This window comes from Acomys russatus, chromosome 6 (assembly GCF_903995435.1).
Source record: "Acomys russatus chromosome 6, mAcoRus1.1, whole genome shotgun sequence".
Taxonomy (NCBI): Eukaryota; Metazoa; Chordata; class Mammalia; order Rodentia; family Muridae; genus Acomys; species Acomys russatus.
In genome coordinates this window covers 52,738,689-52,763,714 of record NC_067142.1, presented here as the reverse complement: position 1 = coordinate 52,763,714, position 25,026 = coordinate 52,738,689, and the positions used below count along the sequence as shown (strand labels likewise).

The 25,026-nt window shown below is 40.7% G+C and overlaps 1 protein-coding gene and 1 pseudogene across 1 annotated transcript in view; one reads left to right on the top strand and one right to left on the bottom strand.

Annotated features, from left to right (window-relative positions):
* Window positions 1-25,026, top strand: part of Tdrd5 (tudor domain containing 5) — a 65,513-nt gene that overhangs the window by 10,300 nt on the left and 30,187 nt on the right. Inside the window, exons 6-10 of the mRNA XM_051147621.1 lie at window positions 5,431-5,584; window positions 8,612-8,820; window positions 10,002-10,222; window positions 17,491-17,703; window positions 18,419-18,485. Coding sequence (XP_051003578.1) covers window positions 5,431-5,584; window positions 8,612-8,820; window positions 10,002-10,222; window positions 17,491-17,703; window positions 18,419-18,485 — 864 coding nt within the window. The remainder of the gene's footprint in view (window positions 1-5,430; window positions 5,585-8,611; window positions 8,821-10,001; window positions 10,223-17,490; window positions 17,704-18,418; window positions 18,486-25,026) is intronic.
* Window positions 301-1,328, bottom strand: LOC127190549 (abl interactor 1-like; annotated as a pseudogene).

The window sequence follows — 25,026 nt, the reverse complement described above, 5'->3', positions numbered from 1 at the left end:
TGAACCATGATTTGTTAAACATAATAACCCACATCCCAGAGTGTTTAGGCTGGTCATAAACCTACCAAGGTGCGAGTCATGTGCATAATCAATTACAGGCAGTCTCTGGTATAAACGCTGTTCAGCAATACTTGAACTGCCTCCAAAATTTTTGCTTACAGGTAGACATCCAAATAAACCAGTAAAACATGTCCTGAAAATATGGGCACATTTTAAACATTAAAACAATTCTGTTAACCATATAGTCTCATAGTATGATGGAGTAATAACCTACATGGAAAGAAAACAAAAAAGAAAAAACTAATCAGTATAGTGCATGATTGATTCAATATAGTTCCAGGGAAGAGTCCAGTCATGATTGCAAACTCCTTCAGACCAGCTGTCGTCATTGTTGCGCGCACGCTGCTTTAAGGACAGCAACAGCTTTTTCAATATAGTTCTTGGGAGCCCATGTAGGATCCTATACTGAGTCACTGCAGCTTCCTCATCTTCATAGTCCACCGGAGGAGGTGGCGGAGGAAATGGAGAGTCATCCGCACATGGAAATGTCATCCGATGGAGGAGGTGGTGATGGAGTTGGGCTATCAGCAACTGGGCCTGCAGTGGGAGGTGAAGGTGTAGGCACAGCCGTGGAAATGCCAGTCCTACTGCTGCCACTGTGTTCTCGACTTCCACTTCCTCCGCTACTTCTAGCATGCATCCTTGGTCTGTTGCCTGGACTGTGCTGGCTTAGAAGCCTTGCAGGACTAGTCGTGTGGTCATTAGGAACTGTTGGAGGCTTAAGCAGCTCTAGGGTTTTGTAAGGGGTATTCTGTCTCAGAGTTCCCTGGCCTGACAAGGGAGGAGGGAGGAGGCTTAGTGGGTTTCTGCATGGGTGGATTTGTTCTCAACAGTGCAGCAGTTTTTGTGGGCTGGTTATTTCCATGCTTAACCCCATGTCCCACATCATCCAGAACTTGTGTAGTTGATAGGCTTCTGAGTATTCCTGACAGGGTGCTCTATATTTATAGGTGCTATTATTTTGTGAGTTCTTGACATGGATTGTTATTTGTTGTCAAAGTACCAATCTCTCTTTAAGCCACTTTTTCTTTATGAAATGATTGATGGAAGACTCCATCCTCTGAAGCTGAAATGCTTGGATATCCATCAACTGGAGAAGCAGCACTTGCTAGAGATTGAGTTGTATGTGGTTTGGTCTCTTCTAGAGCTTTTCCCTTGCCTGTCACCTGTATGTAGTAGTTGACACAGTAGTCCATCACCGGGTCAGGTCTGGTAACTCTCTTGCCAGACACAATCTCCTCCTCTGGTAACAGCTGCAGCTCTGCCATTTTCCACCCCTCTGCATTGCTTCCTCTTGAGTTAAAGAGACAGAGGCAGCTGGGTCTGCCAGGGGCAGATGCCACCCACCCACCTGCCCTCTGCCTAGTATTGTGGAGCTGCCTAGACCTGTATTGTAAGAAAAAAATAAATAATATACTATAGGCTAAGTGAAATGATTCCAGATTAGAATTGGAGTCCTCAGGGAGAGACGAACAAAGGATAAAGCAGACATGTAGGTATCTAAAATTCAGACTGCTCTCTTTCACCAATTAAAACATATTACCATCTAAAGCAAAATGATGGCCTCTAGCTGGGTTTATAAGATGAAGATGATGTACTGCGTATGAAAACTACAGCATGGCAGATTGTGCAGATTGCAATTTCTTATGCTTTCTCTTACATGGAGAGTAAGACTAAGAAGTTAAGGGTATATATTATTCCCAGGACAACCGTTAAAGATTAAGGGATAGCCATAAAGTTATCAGATAAAACCAATTGTATAAATACATGCAGGAAGGTGGGCAAAGAGAACAGAGGAACAAGATATGGATGGGGCCACCGGAACTCGAAGGTGGTGGTGGGAGAGAAAACAGAGGAATAGGATACACATGGGGTCAGCATGTGGAGCATGGAAGCTCTAAATCTAGATATACTGCTGATTTCATAAATGTAAGTGGACTAACTGCTGTCTTAATGCACCCTGTGAGCCGGGCAGTGGTGGCACACCCTGTAATCCCAGCACTTGGGAGGCAGAGACAGGCAGATCTTTGTGAATTTGAGGCCAGCCTGCTCTACAGAATTAATTCCAGGACAGACAGACTACACAGAGAAACATTGCTTATGTAAATACAGTGCTCATGTGTGAAATTCTCAAAAAAAAAAAAAAAAAAAAGACTTTTAAGTTTGACAAAGGAAAAAGAATTGTAGAGGGTGAGGGAAGGAAGGAATAAGGCAGATTGTTTTTTTTCCAAATTACTTTATGTGATTAAAGTTAATATAATAAAAACCCAAAATAAGAAAGCAGATGGGTTCACTGAAAAAGATGGAAAAGATGCACCATGCAAGCACTGAGCATAGGAGAACTGCAGTGACCTCAGGAGAAAGGATCTCATCTAGGATAGGAGACATCCCATGATGGTTTAGGGTCAGTTCTTTAGAGAGACAGTCATAAGCGTGTATTCACCAAGCTGAGCATGGTGGCACATGCCTTTAATCCCAGTACTCAGAAGGTAGAGGCAGACTGATCTCTCTGAGTTTGAGGCCAACATGGCCTACATAGTAGGTTCGAAGATAGCCAGAACGACACAAACACACACACACACTCTCTCTTTCTCACACACACACACACAAACAAACAAAAACAAAACAAAACTGTATTTACCTAAGAATATTTTACATAAACTAAAATTTGACAGAACATTAAGAATTCTGTAAGTGTAGTCAGAAACTTCAATATTAAATAAATCATAGAATACTCTTTTAAAACTAGGTAATCATAGCAGTGTGGTACATGAAAATTAAAATAAATATATATATGTATGTATGTATGTATGTATGTATATATACATATATAAAACACACTTTATAACCAAGCAAAGAAAGTAAGAGCAGAGGATTTTGTTGGAAATTAACTTGCAACCTTAGGAATTACCAGGCAGGAATTCAGTGACCCGTAAGTCTTCCCCAGGAAATCTTCTAGGAGTAAATTTCAGGTAATTACCAGAGGCATTAGCACTGCAGAAGGAAGTACAGAGTGAAACCAAGTGACAGTGTGAAGGGAGAGGAGCAGGTCCACCCTGAGTACAGTTACACAAGGGTGTACACCCACAGGGTTTATTTTTATTATGTGGGTGGTGATGCTATTGTTACTTGGAAACTATTGTTATGTATTGCTATGTAATGTGCCATGGCACACAGGAATAACTGCATGATAATTATAATGCGTACAAGAATATTCTAATTGCATAGGTTGAACCTGGAACATGTCAGCAGATCAGTAAGGGAGGCTAAAGACTAGGTTCACATCAAAAGGACTTACACACCTGACTAGTTTCAGGCTGGAAGCCTGTCAGATACATTTAATTCTGTCAGTGCATATAGTTACAAAAGTTACTTAGACAACTTGGAAGATGGCAGAGAACGATTCATCTTGCAGGATGGCAAGAAAAGGTTCGTATTAGGGCAGGGATGAGCTGAGTGGCAGAACACTTACATAGCACGTGCCAGGCCCCTTTTAGTCCCAGCCCAGACTCCTGTTCGGTGTTTTGCCTTGATGCTCCATAGTGAACTGCATAGCTGGGTACCCAACAGTGAGGAAGGAAAGGCAAATGCCTACACAAGTGTCCCTGCTCAGTAAGGAACCACATGGCAGAATAACACTTAGCACTTTGAAAAGAACCCGCTACGGTGTGCCCCTTTTTAGAACACAGAGTCGTTAGAGCCTTGCCAGAGGGATCAAGCCCGAGCTTGATTCACTTGCCAATTTGCAGGAAGTAGTGTTTGTACTACAGGTTGCCATATGGAAAACGTAGGAGGCTGGCAAAAGTAGAAATGATGTAAAAGTGTATGTGCATATATTTGAAAGCATATGTCTAACTCTGACTAAAATCAGTAGAAAAATCAGTGGACTTGGCAGGAAGTAAGGGGCATGGGATAGAACTGTACCAACTTCCTTACTGCTCATGGCTGGGAGCCAGCAGAGCAGGAAGCACACCAGAAGAATTAGGACAAAATGATCTGACCTACCACTGCATTGGCTCAGTTAACCACCTAAGCTGTGTTCATATAATAATAATTGGAATTACTTTTATCGTAACTGAAAAAGCAGGATGTATAGCTTATGTAATCCTGTTGGTGACAAAGCACACTTAAGTTTGGACAATTTCTGCAAAGTTACACAAAGTTGATAATAGTGACTTCTAGGGAGGTGATTGCTAGGTGACTGATGCTAGGTAATATTTAGGGTGACAGACACTTGATTTTTTTTAATGAGTGAAATTTTTATTTATAAGATTTTTCACCATTAGTTTTTTCCTTTAAAGTTGTTTTTCTCTCACAATTTTCATATGTATATGTGTTTATATGTGCATATACATATATACATATTTACATATAACTTTGAGCACCCCGTCATTGTTTTTATCCTCTTCACCCTCCTGAGGCTTGTTTTTGCTGAATACTAACTTGGACCGCTTGAATATACTATTAGCAATTACTAATTTGAGGTGGAGAGATATCTCAGAGACCTGGGTTTCCAGCCCCCATGTCAGATGGCTCACAGCTCCCTATACCTTCAGCTCCAGAGGATCCAACACCCAGCTTCTCAGGGCACTGGCACTTGTGCACATACCCACATGCAGACACAATTAAAAACAAAATCTAAAAAAGCAAAGCAATTATTTATATTTTAATCCTCCCCACCCTAGTTTTATATTCAGCTAAGTTATGTTTTCATAGTTAATACAACACAATTATTTGAGAGACTATTAGAGACTGATAAACATAAAAGGAAAAGAAGTTTTAGTATGTAACATGTGAAGAAGTAGAGAATCTGATTCTAATTTGCTACCACCCCTGCCCTGTCCTCTACTAGTGTGCTGATGGGTGGCTGTACATGTGGCCTTTGATCTGACTGAGATCCTGGCCCCGAGTCCTAAAGACTTGAGTGCAGTATCAGAGAATCAAGTGACAAGGTCACTGCCACAGCTGTACTACCCTGTGAAGGGCCAGTCCTTTATAGTGTTGTCATCTGAAGGTCTTTAGTTCAGAAGCCAGTCTTCACTTCCTTAAAGCCTAGGCAGAAGAGAGCAGCCATTGGTGTTAAGAACAGCACAGATGTGCGTTTGTGTGTAATATTTGTGTATGTGTGTACACTTGCATGTGTGTGTGTGGCACCTAGAGGTCTGCCTGGAGTGTCCTTCCTCAGGAGCTGGTCACCTTGTGTCTGGAGATAGTGTCTCTCTATGGGGCTGCCAGTTAGGCTAGATTGGCTGCCAGTGAACCAGGCTTTTACACTTGAGCTCCTTAAGTATTTAAGTTGACAAAGTTGTAATTAAAGCCTTGCCTAACATATATCTAGAGTTTTCATGCTTTTCTATTTTTTTATGACAGCTAATTTTTAAAGAGCAACTTTCACCAAAACAATTAGGGTTCTTAAATGTGACAGAGCTTGTTGGTGCTCTTAGTGACATTCTCCGAGTTGAGTTCAGTGAAGAAAAGCAAGACTTGCTAGTGTTTGATGCTGACCTGAAGCCTGCACCACCTGGTGAGTTAAACTGCTACAGTGCAACCTCGTTTTCATTGTCCTTTTTCAGGATAGGGAAGAAGAAAGCATTAAGAGTCAGCATTAGACGCACATGACCCAAACACCTCACATATTAGCTGTGAAGTGTTTGAATAATGCCCTCCTTTTTAGTGATAAATTTAGTAATGTTAACTTGTATTATTAGTTTAAACTTTTAACTTTTCACAACTTAACTTATATTTATTTATTTGTTTGGGTTTTGGTTGTTGTTGTTGTTGTTTTGAGACAGGTTTTTATTATGTAGCCCAGGCTGGCCTGGAACTCACTGTGTAATCCAACTGGTCTTAACCTTATGAAAACCCTCTTGCCTGAGCTTCCTGAGTGCAGAGCTTCTAGGCATGAGCCACCATTTTAGCCATTTCTTGTCATTCTTTAAAATTATTTTATGTGCACGGGTGTTTTATCTGTGTGCACCATGTATGTGCAGTGCCTGCAGATGCCCAGAGAGGGTCAGGACCCAGGGATGGAGTTACAGACAGTTAAGAGCTGCCACATCAGCGATGGGAGTCAAATCCGGGTCCTCTGGAAGAGTTGCCAGTGCTCTAACCACGGAGCTTCTTCAGCCTATTATTTTCTTTATTGTCCAGTTATTAGTAATTCTGAAGGGATAATTCTGAATGGGTTGTTTGATAAGTGATGCTTATCAGGCTATGCAGCGAAAGCTTCTTACAAACATGCAGAGCCAGACTGTATCAAATATATGTGAGGAACTTCCATGTATATTTTTACAATAAATAAACCCCAAATATTTATTTATACATTTTTGGTTTTCGAGACAGGGTTTCTCTTGTAACCTTGGCTGTCCTGGAACTCACGCTGTAGAGCAGGCTGGCATTTCCTCTGCTCCCCAAGTGCTGGCATTAAAGGCGTGAGCCACCATGGCCTGGTTGCTCTTTTTCTATTCCTGTATTTACTTTAGGAAACCACATTGCATTTACATCACTATATTTTTGTTTTTAGCTCAGTTTGGTTTCATTTTAGAATTTTTATTGAGATAACTTTATATTACCATGTAGATAGCTTCCCATGCATTCTTTACTTAGTTCCCTCAGTGGTAACACTTTGCAAAGGTGTGAACAATATGGTACATTTAATTTTAAAGAGGTGTGTGTGCATATTGTGTGTGTGTGTGTGTGTGTGTGTGTGTGTGTGTGTGTGTGTGTGTGTTCATCTATGTGGAAGCCAGAGTATAAGCTCAGGTGGTGGCCCTCAGGTGCGACCATCTTTTTATTTACTTGTTTATTTTGAAATAGGGTTACTAGTTGGCAGGGAAGCCCCAGGGATCGTGCTGGGCCGCTCCTGAGGCCCGGGAATCCAAGTGTGCGCACCTCATGCTGAAGGCCTTCACTCACCTGCTGAGCTCATGGATGCCACAGCTGGACTGGAGTGTTGTTTCTCTCCTTGGCAGCTTACACCCCAGTCCCAGGCACAGGAATCCTCTTGGAGTTGGTGGTCAGGGTTAGCCACAGAGATGGCCCAGAGCAGTACAGGATGCTGCCTTCAGGTGCCTCACAGAGCTTGAAGACAAGTCCCTGTTGCTGAAGACACCACATACTGTGAATATAGGACTTGGAAGATTTGAACTAGATACGATCTGAATTTGTAGAAATTTTTAACCACTAAAGCTCTTTAAACCATTCAAACAACACAGATAGTTAATGCTTATAGCTTTAGTGATTATATTTTTTGACCTCATAAATTATATACTTAATTATAATATAATTTTCTTTTTTAAAAAATTTTTTATTAATTTATTCTTGTTACATCTCAATGGTTATCCCATCCCTTGTACCCTCATATTCTTCCCTCCCTCCCATTTTCCCCTTATTCCCCTCCCCTATGGCTGTTCCTGAGGGGATTTCCTCCCCCTGTACATGCTCATAGGGTATCAAGTCTTTTCTTGGTTTCCTTTTTTTTTTTTTTTTTTTTAAGATTTATTTATTTATTATGTATACAGTGCTCTGCCTGCATGTACACCTGCAGGTCAGAAGAGGGCACCAGATCTCATTATAGATGGTGTGAGTCACCATGTGGTTGCTGGGAATTGAACTCAGGACCTCTGGAAGAGCAGTCAGTGCTCTTAACCTCTGAGCCATCTCTCTAGCCTGACATAATTTTCTTATGCAGAGCATTATTATATAAATATTGTGTCTTTGGTTTTATGCTTAATATATTGTTTTCCATATTAGTATATGTTTTTCATTTTTACCTTTATACAGTTCTTACATATTTATTTAACCAGTGACCTGTTGGTGGACATTTAGACTGTTCCCATTCTTACTGTTATTAAAGCATGGTGACTAGTATTTTTAACTTTTTACTATCTATTTTTGCTGTTTAGGGGATGAAACTCAGGCCCTTATTCATCCTAGGCAAATATGATTAATATTTTTGTGCCTACATTTCAATGTGCTTGTGAGTTTGTTTCTTCAGCAGCCACTGTAGTTGTAGATCTGAGGCTGTAATGTGCCAGCCTCAGGTACTCATCATTTATGCATAAATTTCAGTAAGATACGTGGTTGATCGGGCGTGGTGGCCCACGCCTTTAATTCCAGCACTCAGGAGGCAGAGGCAGGCCGATCGCTGTGAGTTTGAGGCCAACCTGGTCTACAAAGTGAGTCTAGGACAGCCAAGGCTGTACAGAGAAACCCTGTCTTGAAAAACTAAAAAAAAAAAAAAAAGATGTGGTTGATTGTGGAACTCTCTGAGTTAAGGCATCAATTACAGAATATTAAAAAGTTTGCACTGTTCATTGCTTAGTTAGAAGGAGAAATTGGAAATGAGGATGTTGAAAGTCTCCCTCTGGATTTGAAGTTATCCCGCTCCTGTTTCCCAGTGTGAGAATGTCTCCGTGTGTCTCTGAATCTGAAGATGTGCAAGGACAAATGCTCATTGCTCAGTGTCTCCCTGGTGCCTGGCACACGGGGCTGCTAGGGGCAGTGGTTCCAGTAGTGTAATGGATATGCGGGCACTCTCTGCCTGTTTCAGGTGGAACACTTTCATCAGTCAGAAATTCGTGTTTAGTTCAACCAGACAAGAAAACAGAAGCCAACGCTTGGGCCTCCAGTCCTTCTAGAAGTTCACTGTCTACTGTAGTGTTTAAGAAGTCCGTGTGGGACTGCCCTTTGAAGAGCCACAAGGAGCCAGAACAGAGGGTTTATAAGAAGCCTAATGTGGTGGTGAAACCCCTACAGCTGGTGAGTGAGCGGTACACGCCCTCGGCTAACGGGCTAACGGCAGGGACTGGATGAACACTTCTTTAACCAAAATGCTCCGTTAGAAAAAATATTTCTTAGAACATATTTCTTGGCAGAGAGCATATTCTTTGGCCCAGCAGCCCCGTGTGTGGCATTTCCTCTCGTTTTTCAGTTTTCTGTTTCCCAGAGCCTGATTTTAAAGCTTTTCAGATGGTTAAAAATTGGAGACTTCTCCTTATGGCACCATTGATTTCTCTATTGCTCAGCCTGGGGGTGTGCAGGAGCCCAAGCTCTCCTGGGAGTCCCGCCTCCAGGAGGCTGTGTGTGTTTGCATCTCCTGTTTCTGGCTGTATTGTTACTAGGGAATTGGTTTTTTTTTTTTTTTTTTTTTTTTTTGTTTTTAATTCCTCACTGTTGCTGGCTCTTCAGTGGGGCGAGCAGTTTGAGAGCCTGCTGTGGGAGGACAACCTACCTTAACCCCTGCCTTAATGTTTTGAAAGTCATGTTGCCCATTTTGTTAAGGACATTTACTTAACAGTCTCAGTGTTTTCTTTTCTTTCTTCTTTTTTTTTAAAATGAGATTACACATAGGAAGTCTATACAGCCATGTGGAAAAGAGATCCATACAGAAAATACAAAAAGTTTAAAATTGTGTGTAAACTGAGATTACATCCAACAAAAACAGTGACTACTAGGAAATGAATCATACTTCTAACATGATAGTTTAAAGTCTGATATAAAATCGGGTAGCTAAGAGCTTTGGATGTTTAATCTGGCATAATCCTCAAGCAATCTTATTAAATAAATAGTATTACGTAGGTAAGGAAAATGCAGTGAAGACAGGTTGGTGACATTTATTAAGATCACACAGCTTCAGAAAAACAGAGAAATCAAAGTCAGGTAACCAGGTAATATTTATATTATTACACATAGATTCAATATTTTCATAATGTAGTGCTTGAAGAATTTTTTAAGTGGTGGCTGTAAATGGTAGATCCTTTCTGAAGCGTTCTGAATTATAATTTTGGCTTGAGCCCAAAATCCGGGCTTTTGTAATTTCCCAGATGATCCTGATAATAAAGAGTACTCCTGAAATAAAGTTTGGGAGATAGAGTCAAAGGATTTGTTATGCCCCTTAAAAGCTTTGTATGATTTCTTTCTCTTCCTGCCTTCCCTTGTAGCAAGTAGAAATGAACAAACCCCAGCTCAGCTTGTCAGGGGCAAACCATGACATCCCACCAGACGCCGTGCGTGCGAAGAAGCTGTGCAGGCTCCCCCCGTTAGACACCAGCACCCTCGTGGGGGTCTTTGTGGAGTATGTCATCTCTCCCAGTCAGTTCTACATCCGGATGTACAGCAGAGACTCGTCAGAGCTGCTTGAGGACATGATGATGGAGATGCGGTAGGTGCCTCGCTCCCGCTGTGGTCCCATTTGTCTTTACTCAGAGTCGTCACACACTTTGGTCCCAGGACTCCAAAGGAACGGAAAGCTTTTGCTTACCAATGGTGTCATATAGAAACTTAAACTTCAAAATTTAAATATCTGTTTTTAAAAATCCACATGATGGCATGATAATTAACATTTTATGAACAGTAACTAAAATTTTCTAATCCACACATGTACAATAGCCCTTCCTATCCATATACAGAGTATACTCCAAATTCCTCTGTGAATGCTAAAACTATGGATTATACCAAGCTCTATACATCTGTATGTGTATGGTGTATTTTTAATATATATACTTATCTTTGCTAAAATTAATTTATAAATTAGATAAAGTAAGAGAGTCACAGAACAAACTGTAAGATGGAACAATTGTGCCCATGTGCTGTGGTAGCAGTTGGGCTGACATGATAGTACTCCACGCAGCTTGAGGGCACCCAGCAGTGGTTGAGACCTGGGCTGCAGAGGGTAAGGCGGTTAAGAACTCACCATTGCTGCTCAGTGTGCTATGCAGTTTTGAATATATCAATTACTCCTTGAACTTCCATTTAAAGTTGATCTTAGATAACTGAAACCATGGCAGGTGAACAAATGAGCAATGGAGGAACTTGAAGTTCTCTGCCTCATAAACACAAAAAGGCTATGGGAAAATTATTTTTTGATAATGTCAAAAATTGACAAATACCTTATAAAATTAGATGCAGTTTAGAATTTGATTTTTTGTATGCTCATATTTTAAAATTGATTGGTCTACATCAGCTGTTGGAAAAGAACCCGGACAAACTATATAATTGCAGGCCCCAGTACCAACTAAAACACAGGGTCCTCTGTTTAGAAATCATTAAGAATTTCAAGATAAGTAACTGCAGATCATTTAAGCAAGCATGAGGGTCCTATAAACATGAAAACAGTCCTGAGTGAATTGTACTTGTGTATAATCTAAATGTCATGTTTTGGTTGCTTGTAGAATGCTGCCTTAACTGAATTGTGCAGCTCGTCCAAATGTGTTTCATTCTGCAATATTGAAAAGGAAAAAAAAACCACACTTAATAAACAGTATTAAACTGAGGTCTACCTGTCAGTAAGGGATTTGTGGGTTTTGAATGAACTTAAGCTCCGTGAAACGACTGCGTTTATTATTACTGCTGATGCGATCAGAGCAACATTAACTTTCAGAGTTTGTTAGTTTTGGTGTTGAATGCCACGGCTATAGAAGTCTATAAAGTCTTGCTTGAAGGCATGAATTTTATCATTGGCAATATATATATAGTCTTAGTTTTGTAAAGATATGTTTCAAATGTTCAGCTCTGAACTGTATTATTAGTGTTATGGGCCTGGGGTCATGCAGAGATTCACCAGTCTGATCATGCATGCATTTTAGCAAAGAAGGGGCTTTATTCAGATACTAGCTCTGGATACTTATCATGCCAGGACCATGCCAGAGAGCGCTCTCAAGAGGCATCTCTGGAGTATATTAGTCAGAGATTAGAAAGGCAAACTCACAGGGCTCCATACTCCTGCCTTCATGCAGCCAAGGACAAGATCATACTCTGATGGACACATTCAGCCGAGGTGCACTCATACACACAGTCTTCCTGGGTGCACTCGGGCAAGTGAGCTTCTTTACAGAAGTGAAAACACTGGATTATTGTCTTTCAAGAGCAAGATCAGGCAATTACAAGAACAGCCGCCAGGATTCCAGGAAGTTACCCATCCTTGGTCAAGTAGAACTTACAGGCTATTTCATTCAAAGCTGTAATTCAAGAAATGACAGCACAATAACTTTGAATTCTGTATCTGTACTGTGTATGTTCAGTTGCTCACTGACTTCCGTGAGACTGCTCTGTGGAAACTGTAACCAATACAAACCCCTCCTGTTTCAGAAGAAGAAATGTAATAATGCTAGACTGCTTGGCTGCAAAATACACTGAGATGCAAAACTTAAAAAAAAAAAAAAAAAAAGAACTTACAGGCTAGAGGCATTTTTATTTTAAATTTTAAAACATAATCTTCACCATCACGTTAGTCAGTATTTAAGTGAAAATGGTGTTACATTAAAAATCAACTAGTTGCTGGATGGTGGTAGGTGCACACCTTTAATCCTAGCACTGAAGTAGAGGCAGGTGGACCTCTGTGAGTTAGAGGTCCAGCCTGGTCTACAAATTGGTTCCAAGACAGCCAAGGCTACACACAGAGAAACCCTATCTCAAAAAACAAAACAAAACAAAATCCAAAAAGCAAAAGCAACTAGTTATTTTTTGTTTTTAATTTTACTTTTTTGTTGTTATTAGCTTAGTTTTGTTTTTTTGAGACAGGCTCCCTCAAGCTCACAGAAGTCCTTCCTCTACCTCCCGAGTGTTTATGTGTCAGTGTGGGAGTGTGTGCATGTGAGCACAGGTGCCTATGGAAGATATCAGATACTGTGGAGCTGTAGATCCGGCTGGTTGTGAGCTGCCTGATGTGGATGCAGGGAACAGAACTTTTGTCCTCTGCAAGAGCACTAGATGCTCTTAACCGCTGAGCATTCATTCCAATGCCTACAGCTGAAAAGTGGGTCCCCACCAAAGGCTAGTTTAGGTCATAGTTCAAGTACAAAGGGCTTCTTGAGATATTTGGGGAATACTGTGTATGTACTTTAATTTCTTTGTCATAGATAATTTAATTGCACTGCCATATCAAGGATTTTATTTTTTCTCTTTTCTTTATTTTATTTCATTTTATTTTTATTTTTTGAGACAGGGTTTCTCTGTGTAGCCCTGGCTATCGTGGAACTCTCTCTGTAGACCAGACTGGCCTCAAACTAAGAGATCCGCCTGCCTCTGCCTCTGCTTCCTAAGTACTGGGACTAAAGGTGTGCATCTCCACGCCTGGCTTTGGCATCAGGGACATTCTTAAGTGAAACTGGTTGGCCTCTTCTATTTGTTTGTTGGCTTTTGTTGTTGTTGTTTTGTTCTCTTTAATGGAAATGTGACGGTGGCAGGTGACAGTAGTTTTGACACTGCCTTGATTCAGCTAAGGCACATGGTATTTACCTATGGTTACTTTCACAGCACCAATGCATATGTCAAAGGGTAAGGTCTTAGTTCTAGTATGAAAATAGCCGAATTATATGGAGTTAGGGAAGAATACCAGGGCCCCAAGGGCTTAAGGACTGTTACTTGTTTTGTCTACTGAAAAATTCTGTCCTTTGTTAATAAATACTAAGAATATCTGACTATATTTTGTCATATTAATAATTTTTTATATTTATAAAAGCATTGCATATTTTTATTTTACCATATTGTATATTTTTATACAAAACCTCAAATTACCTGACATAATGCAAGTCAAGTAATAATCCCTTAGAAAGAAATACTATCATGGCATGGTAGCAAACACTGGCAGTCCTAGCATTGGGGGAGCAGAGACAGGAGGCTCCCTGGGGTGGAGCCCACTGTCCAGCTAGTCTAGCATAATTGCTGAGCCCTTGGCCAGTCAGAGACCTTGTCTCAAAGGAGGTGGACAGCATTCTTGACTGATAGGTGAGGTTGTCATCCCTGACCTCCATGTGCGTTTATGCATGTGCATATAGCAGGCGCACATGCACCCCCCCCCACATACACATACACACATCACATGTGCATGCATGCCTACACACATTAGAAAAATCATCACATATTCTACTATGTCTGTGTGACTTAGTACATATTTTAAAGTGTTATTATCATCTCTGAGATCTGGGCATTATTCAACTCTTTTGGTCTAATCTTATCTCCAGATTGGGACAGTCTAGTGCCTACTGCAGAACTGTGGCAAGTAAAGCGTTTAGAATCTAGTTCAGTGTTGGCTGCTCTTTGTATATGTATGTGTACCATGTGTGTAAGTACACACGTGTGTGCATATGCAGACCAGAAGACAGTCTTGTGTGCCGTTTCTTACGTGTTGGCCATGAATGCATCTGAAATCAGAAGATGTAAGATGAGTTCTTTGGCACAGGCTCTCACGAGACTGCAGTTGTTAGTTAGGCCAGCAAGCCCCACAGACTCCCAGGTCTCCCATGTTTTTCAACAAAAGCACTTGTTGCTGTACCCAGCGTTGGTGTTTTAATATGGGTTCTGGTGATCAAACTCCGGCCTTCATGCTATACAAGCAAGCATCACCACCCAACCATCTCCCCAGCCTGGGTGCTGCTGTCACACTGTAGCTGCTCTGTGTCTGGTTGTTGAGGCCCTGGTACTACAAGGACGCATGTGTAAGGCATACTCTTTGCCTGCGTGAGCACACTAAAGCTGGGAAGATAGCCAGGGGGATAAGTGGGGTAGAGTGGGACGCGGTGATTCTGTCTGGGAAGGCTTTATAGCTGGAATTTGAACAAGGCCTCCTAAGCAAGGCTTTGCTAGTTGATGTGAGAGTATATATATTCTGGCACTAAGGTCAGCATTAATGAAGGATTGAATGATGTTATTTGGGAGCAGATAAGAAAGTAGAGTTAGCACTGGTGATGTTGGAAGGACCTGACCTGATACAGAATTGGGAGATGTAAGAGCCGAGTTGTTAGCACCACGGGAAAGCATTCTTTCAGACAGAAAGGGGAGGACCTTCTTATAGTTTGGATATGAAATGTCCTGAGAGGCTCATGTGTTAAAGGCTTGGTCCTTAGTGCACTGTTGAGTGTTTACCCAAGTGACTGGGTCATGGGGGCTCTGACTTGATGAGTGGATCAATTCACTGATGGCTCCATAATTTAGAGACATTATTGGGAAGTGGCTTGAAATAGGAGGTGATACTTAGCTAGAGGAAGTAGGTCACTGTGAAATTGTCCTTAGAGGATATAGCTTGTTCCTGTCCCCTTACTCTCTGTTCTTTTCCACCTGGCTGCCATGAGATAATAAAGGCTGTGGCTCACCTCCTGCTTCCTCTTACGTTCTGCTTCACCACAGTGAACACGTTGCTGAGCTGAGGTCCCTGAAACTGCCCTTGGTTGTTTCTTTCTGTGTGTTTAGACAACAGATTTAGAGGGCTAACTCCATTCATAGTATAGCAAGTGGGGTGAAGAAAAGGTCAATAAGATGGGCAAGTCTTTAAGAGGGAGGGAGAGAGAGCAGAAAGGAACAAACTAGGGAGAAATTAGGAAAGTAAAACTGTCAGTTGATAAGAAAGGGAGTAAAAAGTTTTGGGGAGAGAATATGAAATATTTCACCATGAAGACTGTTGGCTTAGAGATTGAATAGGTATGAGAAACTAGGTTTCTGGGGTGAAAGAAACTAGGCATTTCTACTCACTGCATCTGAGGTGAACATCAGATAGTTGGCAGTAAAGACTTGGCAGTCGTAGGATTTTGGGTAGCCAAAGGTTTGTCTCTTCCTGCAAACGTGGATGTTCCGTGGTGTTAAAGACATTGCTGTTCTCTGCCACTGTTCTGGATAATGCGTTGCCCACTTAGGATGTAGCCAACCATCGTCTACTAGGTCCCTTGGTAGCTGATGGGAAGGAGAAAACAAAGGTAGAGGGTGTGGGCCACATCATTGCTTTGAAAGACACAACTTGAAGTTTGCACATTTCACCTTTAAAAAAATTGTGATAAAGTATACAGTAATTTCAACTTTGTGTGATTTTTCTTAAATCCTGATAGCTAGAACTTTTTATTCAAAGAGCCATACCTAGATCCTGGAAAGTCTGTATGGCTAGTTAAAATATGGGTACCTTATTGCTAGGGGATAAGGGGGAACAGAATGGGTAAGGAGAGAGGACATTTAGCATGGCATCCAGACAGTTGAAAACACAAGCTTTGATGTTTAGGATGCAAGGGTCTTGCAAGGAGAGTCCATCACTCATAGTGAAATGACATGTGCAACTGAGTGAGATGTCATACAGAAGGGATGGCAGTGTTTGAGAGCTTCTGAAACCACCGTTTTCAAACCGTCTGCATAGGTTAACTAAGATTTTGCTATTCTCTCTATCCTCAGCAAGGAAACTGAAACACAGAAAAGTACAGCCGCCAATCTTTTTAAACAAGGGAGTCAGGATTTGAACCTCGGTTTCTGCTTGAAAGACTCCAAAGAACCCAGATTTTAAGGCAATGTGGAGCCTATTTAAAGTATATTAATAAAGAAGGAATAGGAGAGAATTGTGGAGATGGAGTAGCCAAGGGCATGAAAGGAGATAGGCTGAAGAGAGAGACTCTTAAACTTGGGGTTAGCAAGCCATTGGTGCTTTTTTTTTTTTTTTTTAAGGAATGTTTTTTTAACTGAATTAGAATTGCACCACTTTCCCTCCTCCCTTTCCTCCTTCCAGCTCCTCCCTGAAACCCCACCCATCTATCCACGTCACCCCCCTTTCAAGTTGATGGCCTTTTTTTTGTTGATTATTATTGCTACAGGCATATGTATATATATGCATCACAGATACATGTAAACACAGATCGGATGTGTGTCTATTGTTTCAGAGCTGACCACGCTGCATTGGATAACTGATGCTGGGGCTCATTCCTGCAAGGGGCCAGCTCTCCTTCCCTACTTGTTATTGGTTGCCTGTAGTTCTTTGTTTAGGGGTGAGACCCCAGGAAAATTTCCCCCCTTCCACATTAGTACACCCCTTGATACTGCCATTGTTCTGGTCTTGTTTGTGTGGCCATTTGTAGGTAAGACTGTTTCACAGCAGATTTCCTGGTGTTCTGGCTCTTAGAGTCTTTCTCTCCCCTCCTCTGAGGTCTTCCATGAGCCACAGATGCAGCAGAGCATCCTTTTAGGAAGTTCCGTGGAGTGAAGTTGGGTTATGGTCTATTCAGAGAATGTAGTATACAATGTCTTGTTAGGTGGCAAGACAAGAATGAAAGTGTTGTCCTTGGAAGGAGTTCATTGATGAAAAGAAAGGATTTGGATAAAGAAATCGACATTAGGGCTGGAGAGATGGCCCAGCGGTTAAGAGCACTGGTTGTTCTTCCAGAGGCTCTGAGTTCCAATTCCCAGCAACCACATGGTGCCTCATGACCATCTGTGATATGATCTGATGTTCTCTTCTGGCACGTAGATGACCATGCAGTTAGAGCACTCATATACATAAAAATAAATAAATAAATAAATAAATTTAAGAAAGAAAGAAAGAAATTGACATTAATAGGCATTAACAAATCAGAGAAAATTAGTTATTTACTTTTTACTAAGACTTTCTTGTTCTTGATACATCAGTAAAAATGACATTATTTTTGTCTTACTCTTTGGATTTTTCTATATTATGGAATTCTACAGGCGCTGTTACTCTAACCAGCTGGTTTCTGATCGGTACATCATGCCGGAATATTTTATTCAACCAGGACATCTTTGTTGTGTAAGGATTTCTGAGGACAAGTGGTGGTATCGGGTTATTATCCATCGAATCCTTGGGGAAAAGGAGGTTGAAGTATTCTACCCAGACTTTGGAAACATAGGAACGGTCCAGAAGTCCTCGCTGAGGTTCCTCAAGTGAGTTCAATTTAGCAAAATTGCTGGAACAATGAACTTCTGAATCATGGAACCTTGGGTCTGGGACCCTTTGTCTCTTGCTATGTTCCGTGCAGTGTTCTTTACATCCCTCATCATAGGGCATATTTGGCAAGGGATCATTTAATATCTTTTAAAAGCTTTATTTTTATTAACTGTGTGTGTGTGTGCATGTATGATCAGGTGCTGATAGGGGCCAAAGCTACAGGACTCCCTGGTAGTTAGAGGCTATGTAGTTGTGAGCTGTCTAACATGTGAGCTGGGAACTGAACTCTGTCCTCTGCAAAAGCAGCGTGCTGTTAGTTACTGAGTCATCTCTTCCAGCCCCTCATCACACTGATGGATGGTGGATGATAGCCGCTTTTGTCTTTTTTCTCTTGATTATTAATTTGAATGGACTATGAGAATAAATTTTCATCTTTTCTTAAGAAAATGACTCAGGGTCCTGCTAAGAGGAATACGTAAGCAGCAGGGTGTTGAACAGCTTCTATTGGTGCTTTTATAAACACGGTCCTCTTCAGAAACATCTTACGTTTTGTAATTTGTTTCTTAAATTACTTTCAAAGTACAAAGTATTAATTTAAAGTGTCAGAATTTAATTGAAATGTTCTGAATAACAAAACAAGAAATGGATCAGAGACTCAAGAAAAGCAGTGTCCATACGTGATTAAATAGTCATATATTTGGCTTTCTGCAGATGCTGCTACACAAAGCTTCCAGCTCAGGCTATACCTTGCTCTTTGGCATGGGTGAGGCCAGCAGAGGTATGTGTTTGCTTGTTTCTCTCTCATTAGTGAGCAAGATTTAGGTCCTTATTTTGTGCCAGTTCTCAGGACACAAAAATAACATGTGAAATGATTGTATGTTGTATGAGAGATAGACATGTGGGCAACATTTACGTCATGTCATGTAGTATTTACTGTCACCTGCTACAGTGTATGAGAACAGCAAAAGGAAGTGAGCTTTTTTGTTTGTTTTTGTTTTTGTTTTTTGAGTAGCATTGGCTGTCCTGGACTCGCTTTGTAGATCAGGCTGGCCTCGAACTCACAATGATCCGCCTGCCACTGCCTTCCCGAGTCCTGGGATCACCGGTGTGCACCACCTGGCCTGGCACATTGAGACATTTTAAGTAGATCTTGTTGGCACAGAATATAGGATAACCTGGAGTGAATAATCTACAAAGCAGTAGCAGTCATATTATTAAATACTGTGCATAATTGTACTTGGTGTACTTTCCAGTGACTGGCAGCACAAGTTTCTTTACACCATGACCACCACAAATTTGAGTAATGTGTTGGGCCATGGTGTCATTCAGTGTTGCTAAGCAGTAGGAATTTTCAGGGTCCATTATAATCTTACAGAGCACTGTAGTGTAAGTCTGTTACTGTCTAAAATAGAGCTATGCTGTTGACTGCTGGGAGTAGTTACATATGGTTATTTTTGGGTTGTCTATTTTCTTTGATAGGCTACATACTTGTTTTTGTAGCAGTGTTATGGCTATGTTACTACACCCTGTGATCTGCCTGAAATCTGGTATGGTGACCCTTTCAACATTACTCTCTGTGCTCAGGTTTCTTGGGCTAGCAGGCCATGTGTGCTTCCTTCCATATGAATTTTAGGATTTTTTTTCTGTTTCTGTGAAGAATATTATGGTGTACTTATTGGGATTGAATTAAATCTGTACATTGCTTTTGGCAGCATGGCCATATTCACAATATTAATTCTACCCTAGTAATACGAAGATCTTTCCATATTCTAGTGACTTCCTCAGTTTCTTTCTTCAGAGGTTTAAAAATGTTCACATTCCAGGTTCTGTTTTTTCCTACATATTTTACTTTTTGATGCTACCCTGAGTGGAAGTGGTTCCATGAGCTTTCTTAGCACATCTGTTGTTGTTATTATGTAAAATGGCTACTGGATTTTGTAAGTTGATATTGTATCATTCCACTTTGTTAATGGTGATCAGTTCTAGCCATTTTCTAGTGGAATTTTACTATCTTTTGTGTGTATAGTCATTTAATTTTTAAATTTGACTTATTGGACTATTTGTGTCCTTTAATCCTTCCCTTGTTTTATTTCTCTAGGTAGGGACATTGACACTGTTGAGAAGGAGTGCAGATGGTGGGCAGCCCTGTCTTGTTACTGATGCTAATGGTATTCCCTCCAGTGTTTCTCCACTTAGGATGATGTTGGCTGTAGATGGCTTTATCCTGCAGGTGAAGGGATAGCTCAGCATAAATACAATGCATCCTATAAGTAAGCTTAAAGACAAAATCATGTGATCATCTCAGTAGACACAGACAAGGCCTTTGACAAAATCCAGTGTTGTGGGCCCTTGTCTATAGGCAGAGAAGATGCTCCCTCCTGGTAAGCTATGGACATAGGTGAGCAGAACCCCCTGCTGGTAACAGCCCACCAGACCTAAATGTGTTAACCCACACAAAAGGTGTCAAAATGAAGAAAAACATATCAAAGGTGCCCTGGTGACAAGCCTGGGAATGTGTTCTGGGAGTGTCTCCTGCTATTCAAGTAAGCTTAGTTAAAAAACCCAGAGGCTGGAAGGTTGAGCAGTGCACCCATCACCCCTTCCCCACAGCCTCCTGCCCTTGCCCTTTTTTAAGCTTAGTGAATGAAAATCGAGTTGTTTGATTCTTTTGTCTTTATTTTTAATAAAGTGTAGTCTGGCCTTTTATAAGCCAGAGGCCCCCTTTCCCTTCTGGAAGGGATGCAGATTTCTCTTGTCCCGACCCACCTGAGTGTGGCTGCCCTGCGCTCCCTCCCTTCCCAGAAGGCCTTCTTTTTGACTGGTTCTCAGGACAGAGCCTTCTTCAGCTAGCCTCCACAAGGCTGAAGAAAAAACTCTGGGGCCAGATTCTCAGCCCAGCCTCCCGGAGAAAGGAATGCACACAACATGACCCCATGAGAAAAGTCCTGGAGTAGGAGCAGAGGGGCTGTCTCAACATAGTAAAGGCTCCATGACAAACCCTCCAATGTCTCTACAGCATGGGTACCTTCGTCGTGGTGGAACTGAACACCGTGGAAGTAAATGAGAGTTGAAGTTGCCTTCTTTTTCTTGTCTGGTTAGTTAGTAGTCACATGTTGGCACATGGTAGCGTGCTCCTCGGCCTTGTGTATGATGGAATAGTTTAGCTTCTTGTGCTGGATGGGTCTTAGAAGAAAGATGATGCATATGTGATAAAAATGACTCATCTAAAGGATGTTATTAAAAGAAATTCAAAGCGGAACTAAGAATATAAATAAGAATTTAAAGTTAATTTTCTAACGTACTATACGTTAGTTAAAACGAACTTTTAAAGTATAATTGTAAGGAGTGCTTCGTCTTGGACTTCACCTTCCTGACTGGCAGATCAGCCTTAGTGCTCTGTTACCATTGGGCATGTTAGTGTTTCATAGATGCTCTGATTTGTAGCCTTTCCTTTTTAATTTTATGCCTATGTATGTTTTGCCTTAATGTATGGATATGTAATAAATACGTGCAGTTCACACTGAGGCCAGAAGAGGATATTAGAACCCTGGAACTGAAGTTACTGTTGATTTTTATTGTATTTATTTATTTATTTTTTTTAACTTAAATTTTTTTTAATTTTTAAAAAATTTTTAAATTAATATTTTATTTATTCATATTACATCTCAATTGTTAGCTCATCCTTTGTATCTTCCCATTCCTCCCTCCCTCTTGCTTCCCCCCCCTACTCCCTTTCCCTATGTGTGTGACTGAGGGGGACCTCCTCCCGCTGTATATGCTCATAGGGTATCGAGTCTTTTCTTGGTGACATGTTATCCTTCCTCTGAGTGCCACCAGGCCTCCTTATCAAGGGGACGTGGTCAAAAATGGGGCACCAGAGTTTGTATGAAAGTCAGACTTCATTCTCCACTCAATGGTGGAGAATGTTCTGTCCATCGGCTAGGTCTGGGTAGGGGTTCGAAGTTTACTGCCTATATTTTCCTTGGCTGGTGCCATAGTTTGAGCAGGACCCCAGGACCCAGATCTGCCCATCCTAATGTTCTTCTTGTAGGTTTCCAGGACCCTCTGGATCCTTCTATTTCCCCATTCTTCCATGCTTCTCTCACCTAAAGTTCCATTAGGATGTCCTCCCCTCTGACCCACTTCTCTGGTAAATAAAGTCTTTCATGGGACATGCCCCTTGGGCTAGTGTCTCGATATGTGAGTATATACCATTTGTCTTTTTTTGCTTCTGGGTGAACTCACTCATTATGATAATTTCTAGTTCAATCCATTTGTCCACAAATTTTGAGAATTCCTTGTTTTTAGTAGTGGAATAGTATTCCATCATGTAAATGTACCACAGTTTCTTTATCCATTCTTCTACTGAGGGACACTTAGGCTGTTTCCATGTTCTGGCTATTATGAATAAGGCTGCTATGAACATGGTTGAGCAAATTTTCTTATTGTGTGCTGGAGCATCTTCTGGGTATATTCCAAGGAGTGGAATAGCTGGGTCTTGAGGAAGCCCTATTCCCATTTTTCTGAGAAAGCACCAGATAGATTTCCAAAGTGGTCGTACTAGTTTGCACTCCATACCCGATCTCAAGCTGTACTACAGAGCAACAGTAATTAAAACAGAATGGTACTGGCATAGCAATAGGCTGGTGAATCGATGGAATCGAATTGAAGACCCAGAGATGAATCCACACACATTTGCTCACTTGATTTTTGACAAAGAAGCCAAATCTATTCAATGGAAAAATGATAGCATCTTCAACAAATGGTGCTGGTCTAACTGGAGGTCTCCATGTAGAAAAATGCAATTAGACCCCTATTTGTCACCATGCACAAAACTCAAGTCCAAGTGGATGGATTAAAGACCTCAACATAAAACCAGAGACATTAAATCGGTTAGAGGGAAAAGTGGAAAAGAGCCTGGAACACATTGGCACAGGAGACAACTTACTGAACAGAATACCAACAGCCCAGGCCTTAAGGTCAATAATTAATAAATGGGACCTCATGAGGCTGAGAAGCTTCTGTAAGGCAGGAGACACTGTCAAGAGAACAAAGCGACAGCCTTCAGACTGGGAAAAGATCTTCACCAACCCTACATCTGACAAAGGTCTAATATCCAAAATATATAAAGAACTCAAGAAATTAAACATCACCAAACCAAATAACCCAATTGAGAAATGGGGCTCAGAACTAAACAGAGAATTCTCAACAGAGGAATATCAAATAGCTGAGAAACACTGAAATGCTCAGGCTCGTTAGTCATCAGAGAAATGCAAATCAAAATGACACTGAGATTCCATCTTACACCCATAAGAATGGCTAAGATCAAAAATTCAAGCAACACTACATGCTGGCGAGGATGTGAAGAGAGAGGAACACTCCTTCATTGCTGGTGGGAATGCAAACCAGTTACTGTTGATTTTAACCTCCTTGTGCGTGCTGGGAAATAAATCAATTCTAGATTTATATCTTAGCATGGATGTCTTGTGCTATTATGTTTTGATAATAGTTATGAGCTATGCAAAAATTACTGGGTAGAAAACTTATATGCACTGAGGTAAACTGTTAGAACTTTTTAAGACAAAGCCAGACATCAGTTCATCTTTTTCCTCATTGAGCTAGCTTAGGTTACCTCATAGTTCATGACTTAGGGGTTCGCTTATGTGTGTGCACGTCTGTGTGTGTGTGCACGTCTGTGTGTGTGTGTGTGTGTATCCTGGCAAAATACTGAGCACTAATGTGTTTATTGTGTTAAGTAAAATATATACTAACTCTTACATCTGATAATTATTATATTCTTAAAATAAAATTAAATAATAAAGAAGTAAATAAAAGTGAGCATCGTTAGGATGGGACCCCAATTATTCTGTGCTTTGAGCTCTTACCTACCTGATCCTGCTCCGTTTACTCGTTACACACCATTCACACGCTCTCACCCTCTCTCTCCTTCTCCCCCTCTCTCATTCCCTCTCCCTCCTATCCCTCTCTCCCCTTCCTTCCCTCTCCCTCCCTCCCTCTCCCTCCCTCCCTCTTCCCACACTCTCCCTCTCCCTCCTTCTCTTTCCTTTTGCTGTATGTGTGAGCCCATTACAAGGAGGAGGAGGAGGTCTACTAACCAGGAAATATCTCACTAAGAAATAAAACATTTCAGAACCTGAGTTTAGAATTTTAAGACTGTAGATTCATGAAAAACTAATGTTTATGTTTAAGCTGTGCAATTTCTGGCATTTTATTAGATCTGTCCAAGTTGATTAACATGTACATATTGAAGTATTAAATTTGAAAAGTACTAAAATACAGTATACATTTATCTTAAATTATCTTTTTAAAAATATTTATTTTTTATTTATACAGTATAATGGTTGCATGTGTGCCTGCAGGCCAGAAGAGGGCATCAGATCTCATTATAGATGGTTGTGAGTCACCATGTGGTTGCTGGGAATTGAACTCAGGACCTTTCAAAGAGCAGACAGTGCTCTTAACCTCTGAGCCATCTCTCCAGCCCATGATCTTCTTATTTAATGGAATATAGCATAAATAATGTGCTACTTCACCGTTGTAGTATTTGTAAGTCTTCTATTATTAACAGTCCCTTATGTATCAAGCTTTTATTAACAATTTTATAAATATAGTTATTTTACAATGTCTAACATTCAATAATATTTTTGTCAAATACTTTATATACTTATATAAATTGCCTTACATAATACTTTAAAAATAGGAAACTTGAAATTTTCAAGTAATTTAATGTGTGTAACATGATAAATCATATGTGCTGTTCCAACACAGTCTCTTACTCAAAAATGTATTTTGTGCTATGTAGTATAATGAAAATTAACACAATGATAAAAGAGAACATTGAAAGGCTACCTAGTGCCTCTCTGAATATGATCTAATATATAACAAGCAGTTACAATAACCAGTTTTCTTGAAGGGATGAAAGAAAATGAAACACTGAATCTTGAAGATATTTATTTTGTTTTGTAAAAAATTGGTTACAAAAATTGTAACAGTGGGGCTGGGCGTGGTAACTTGGGAGCAGAGGCAGGCAGATCTCTATGAGTTCCAGGCCAGCCTGGTCTACAAAGCAAGTTCAGGACAGCCAAGGCTACAGAGAAACCCTGACTCAAAATAACAAACAAACAGTGTGTGTGTGTGTGTGTGTGTGTGTGTGTGTGTGTGTGTGTGTAATTATGTATTTCTCAGGTCATAATCTACTCCCACTCTTTGCCTGAGAACACTTTTCTTCTACTTGAGCTGCATTATTTAGGATTTTGTCTGGTGAGGGTCATGTAGTGGCAAATTTGGTAATGTTTATC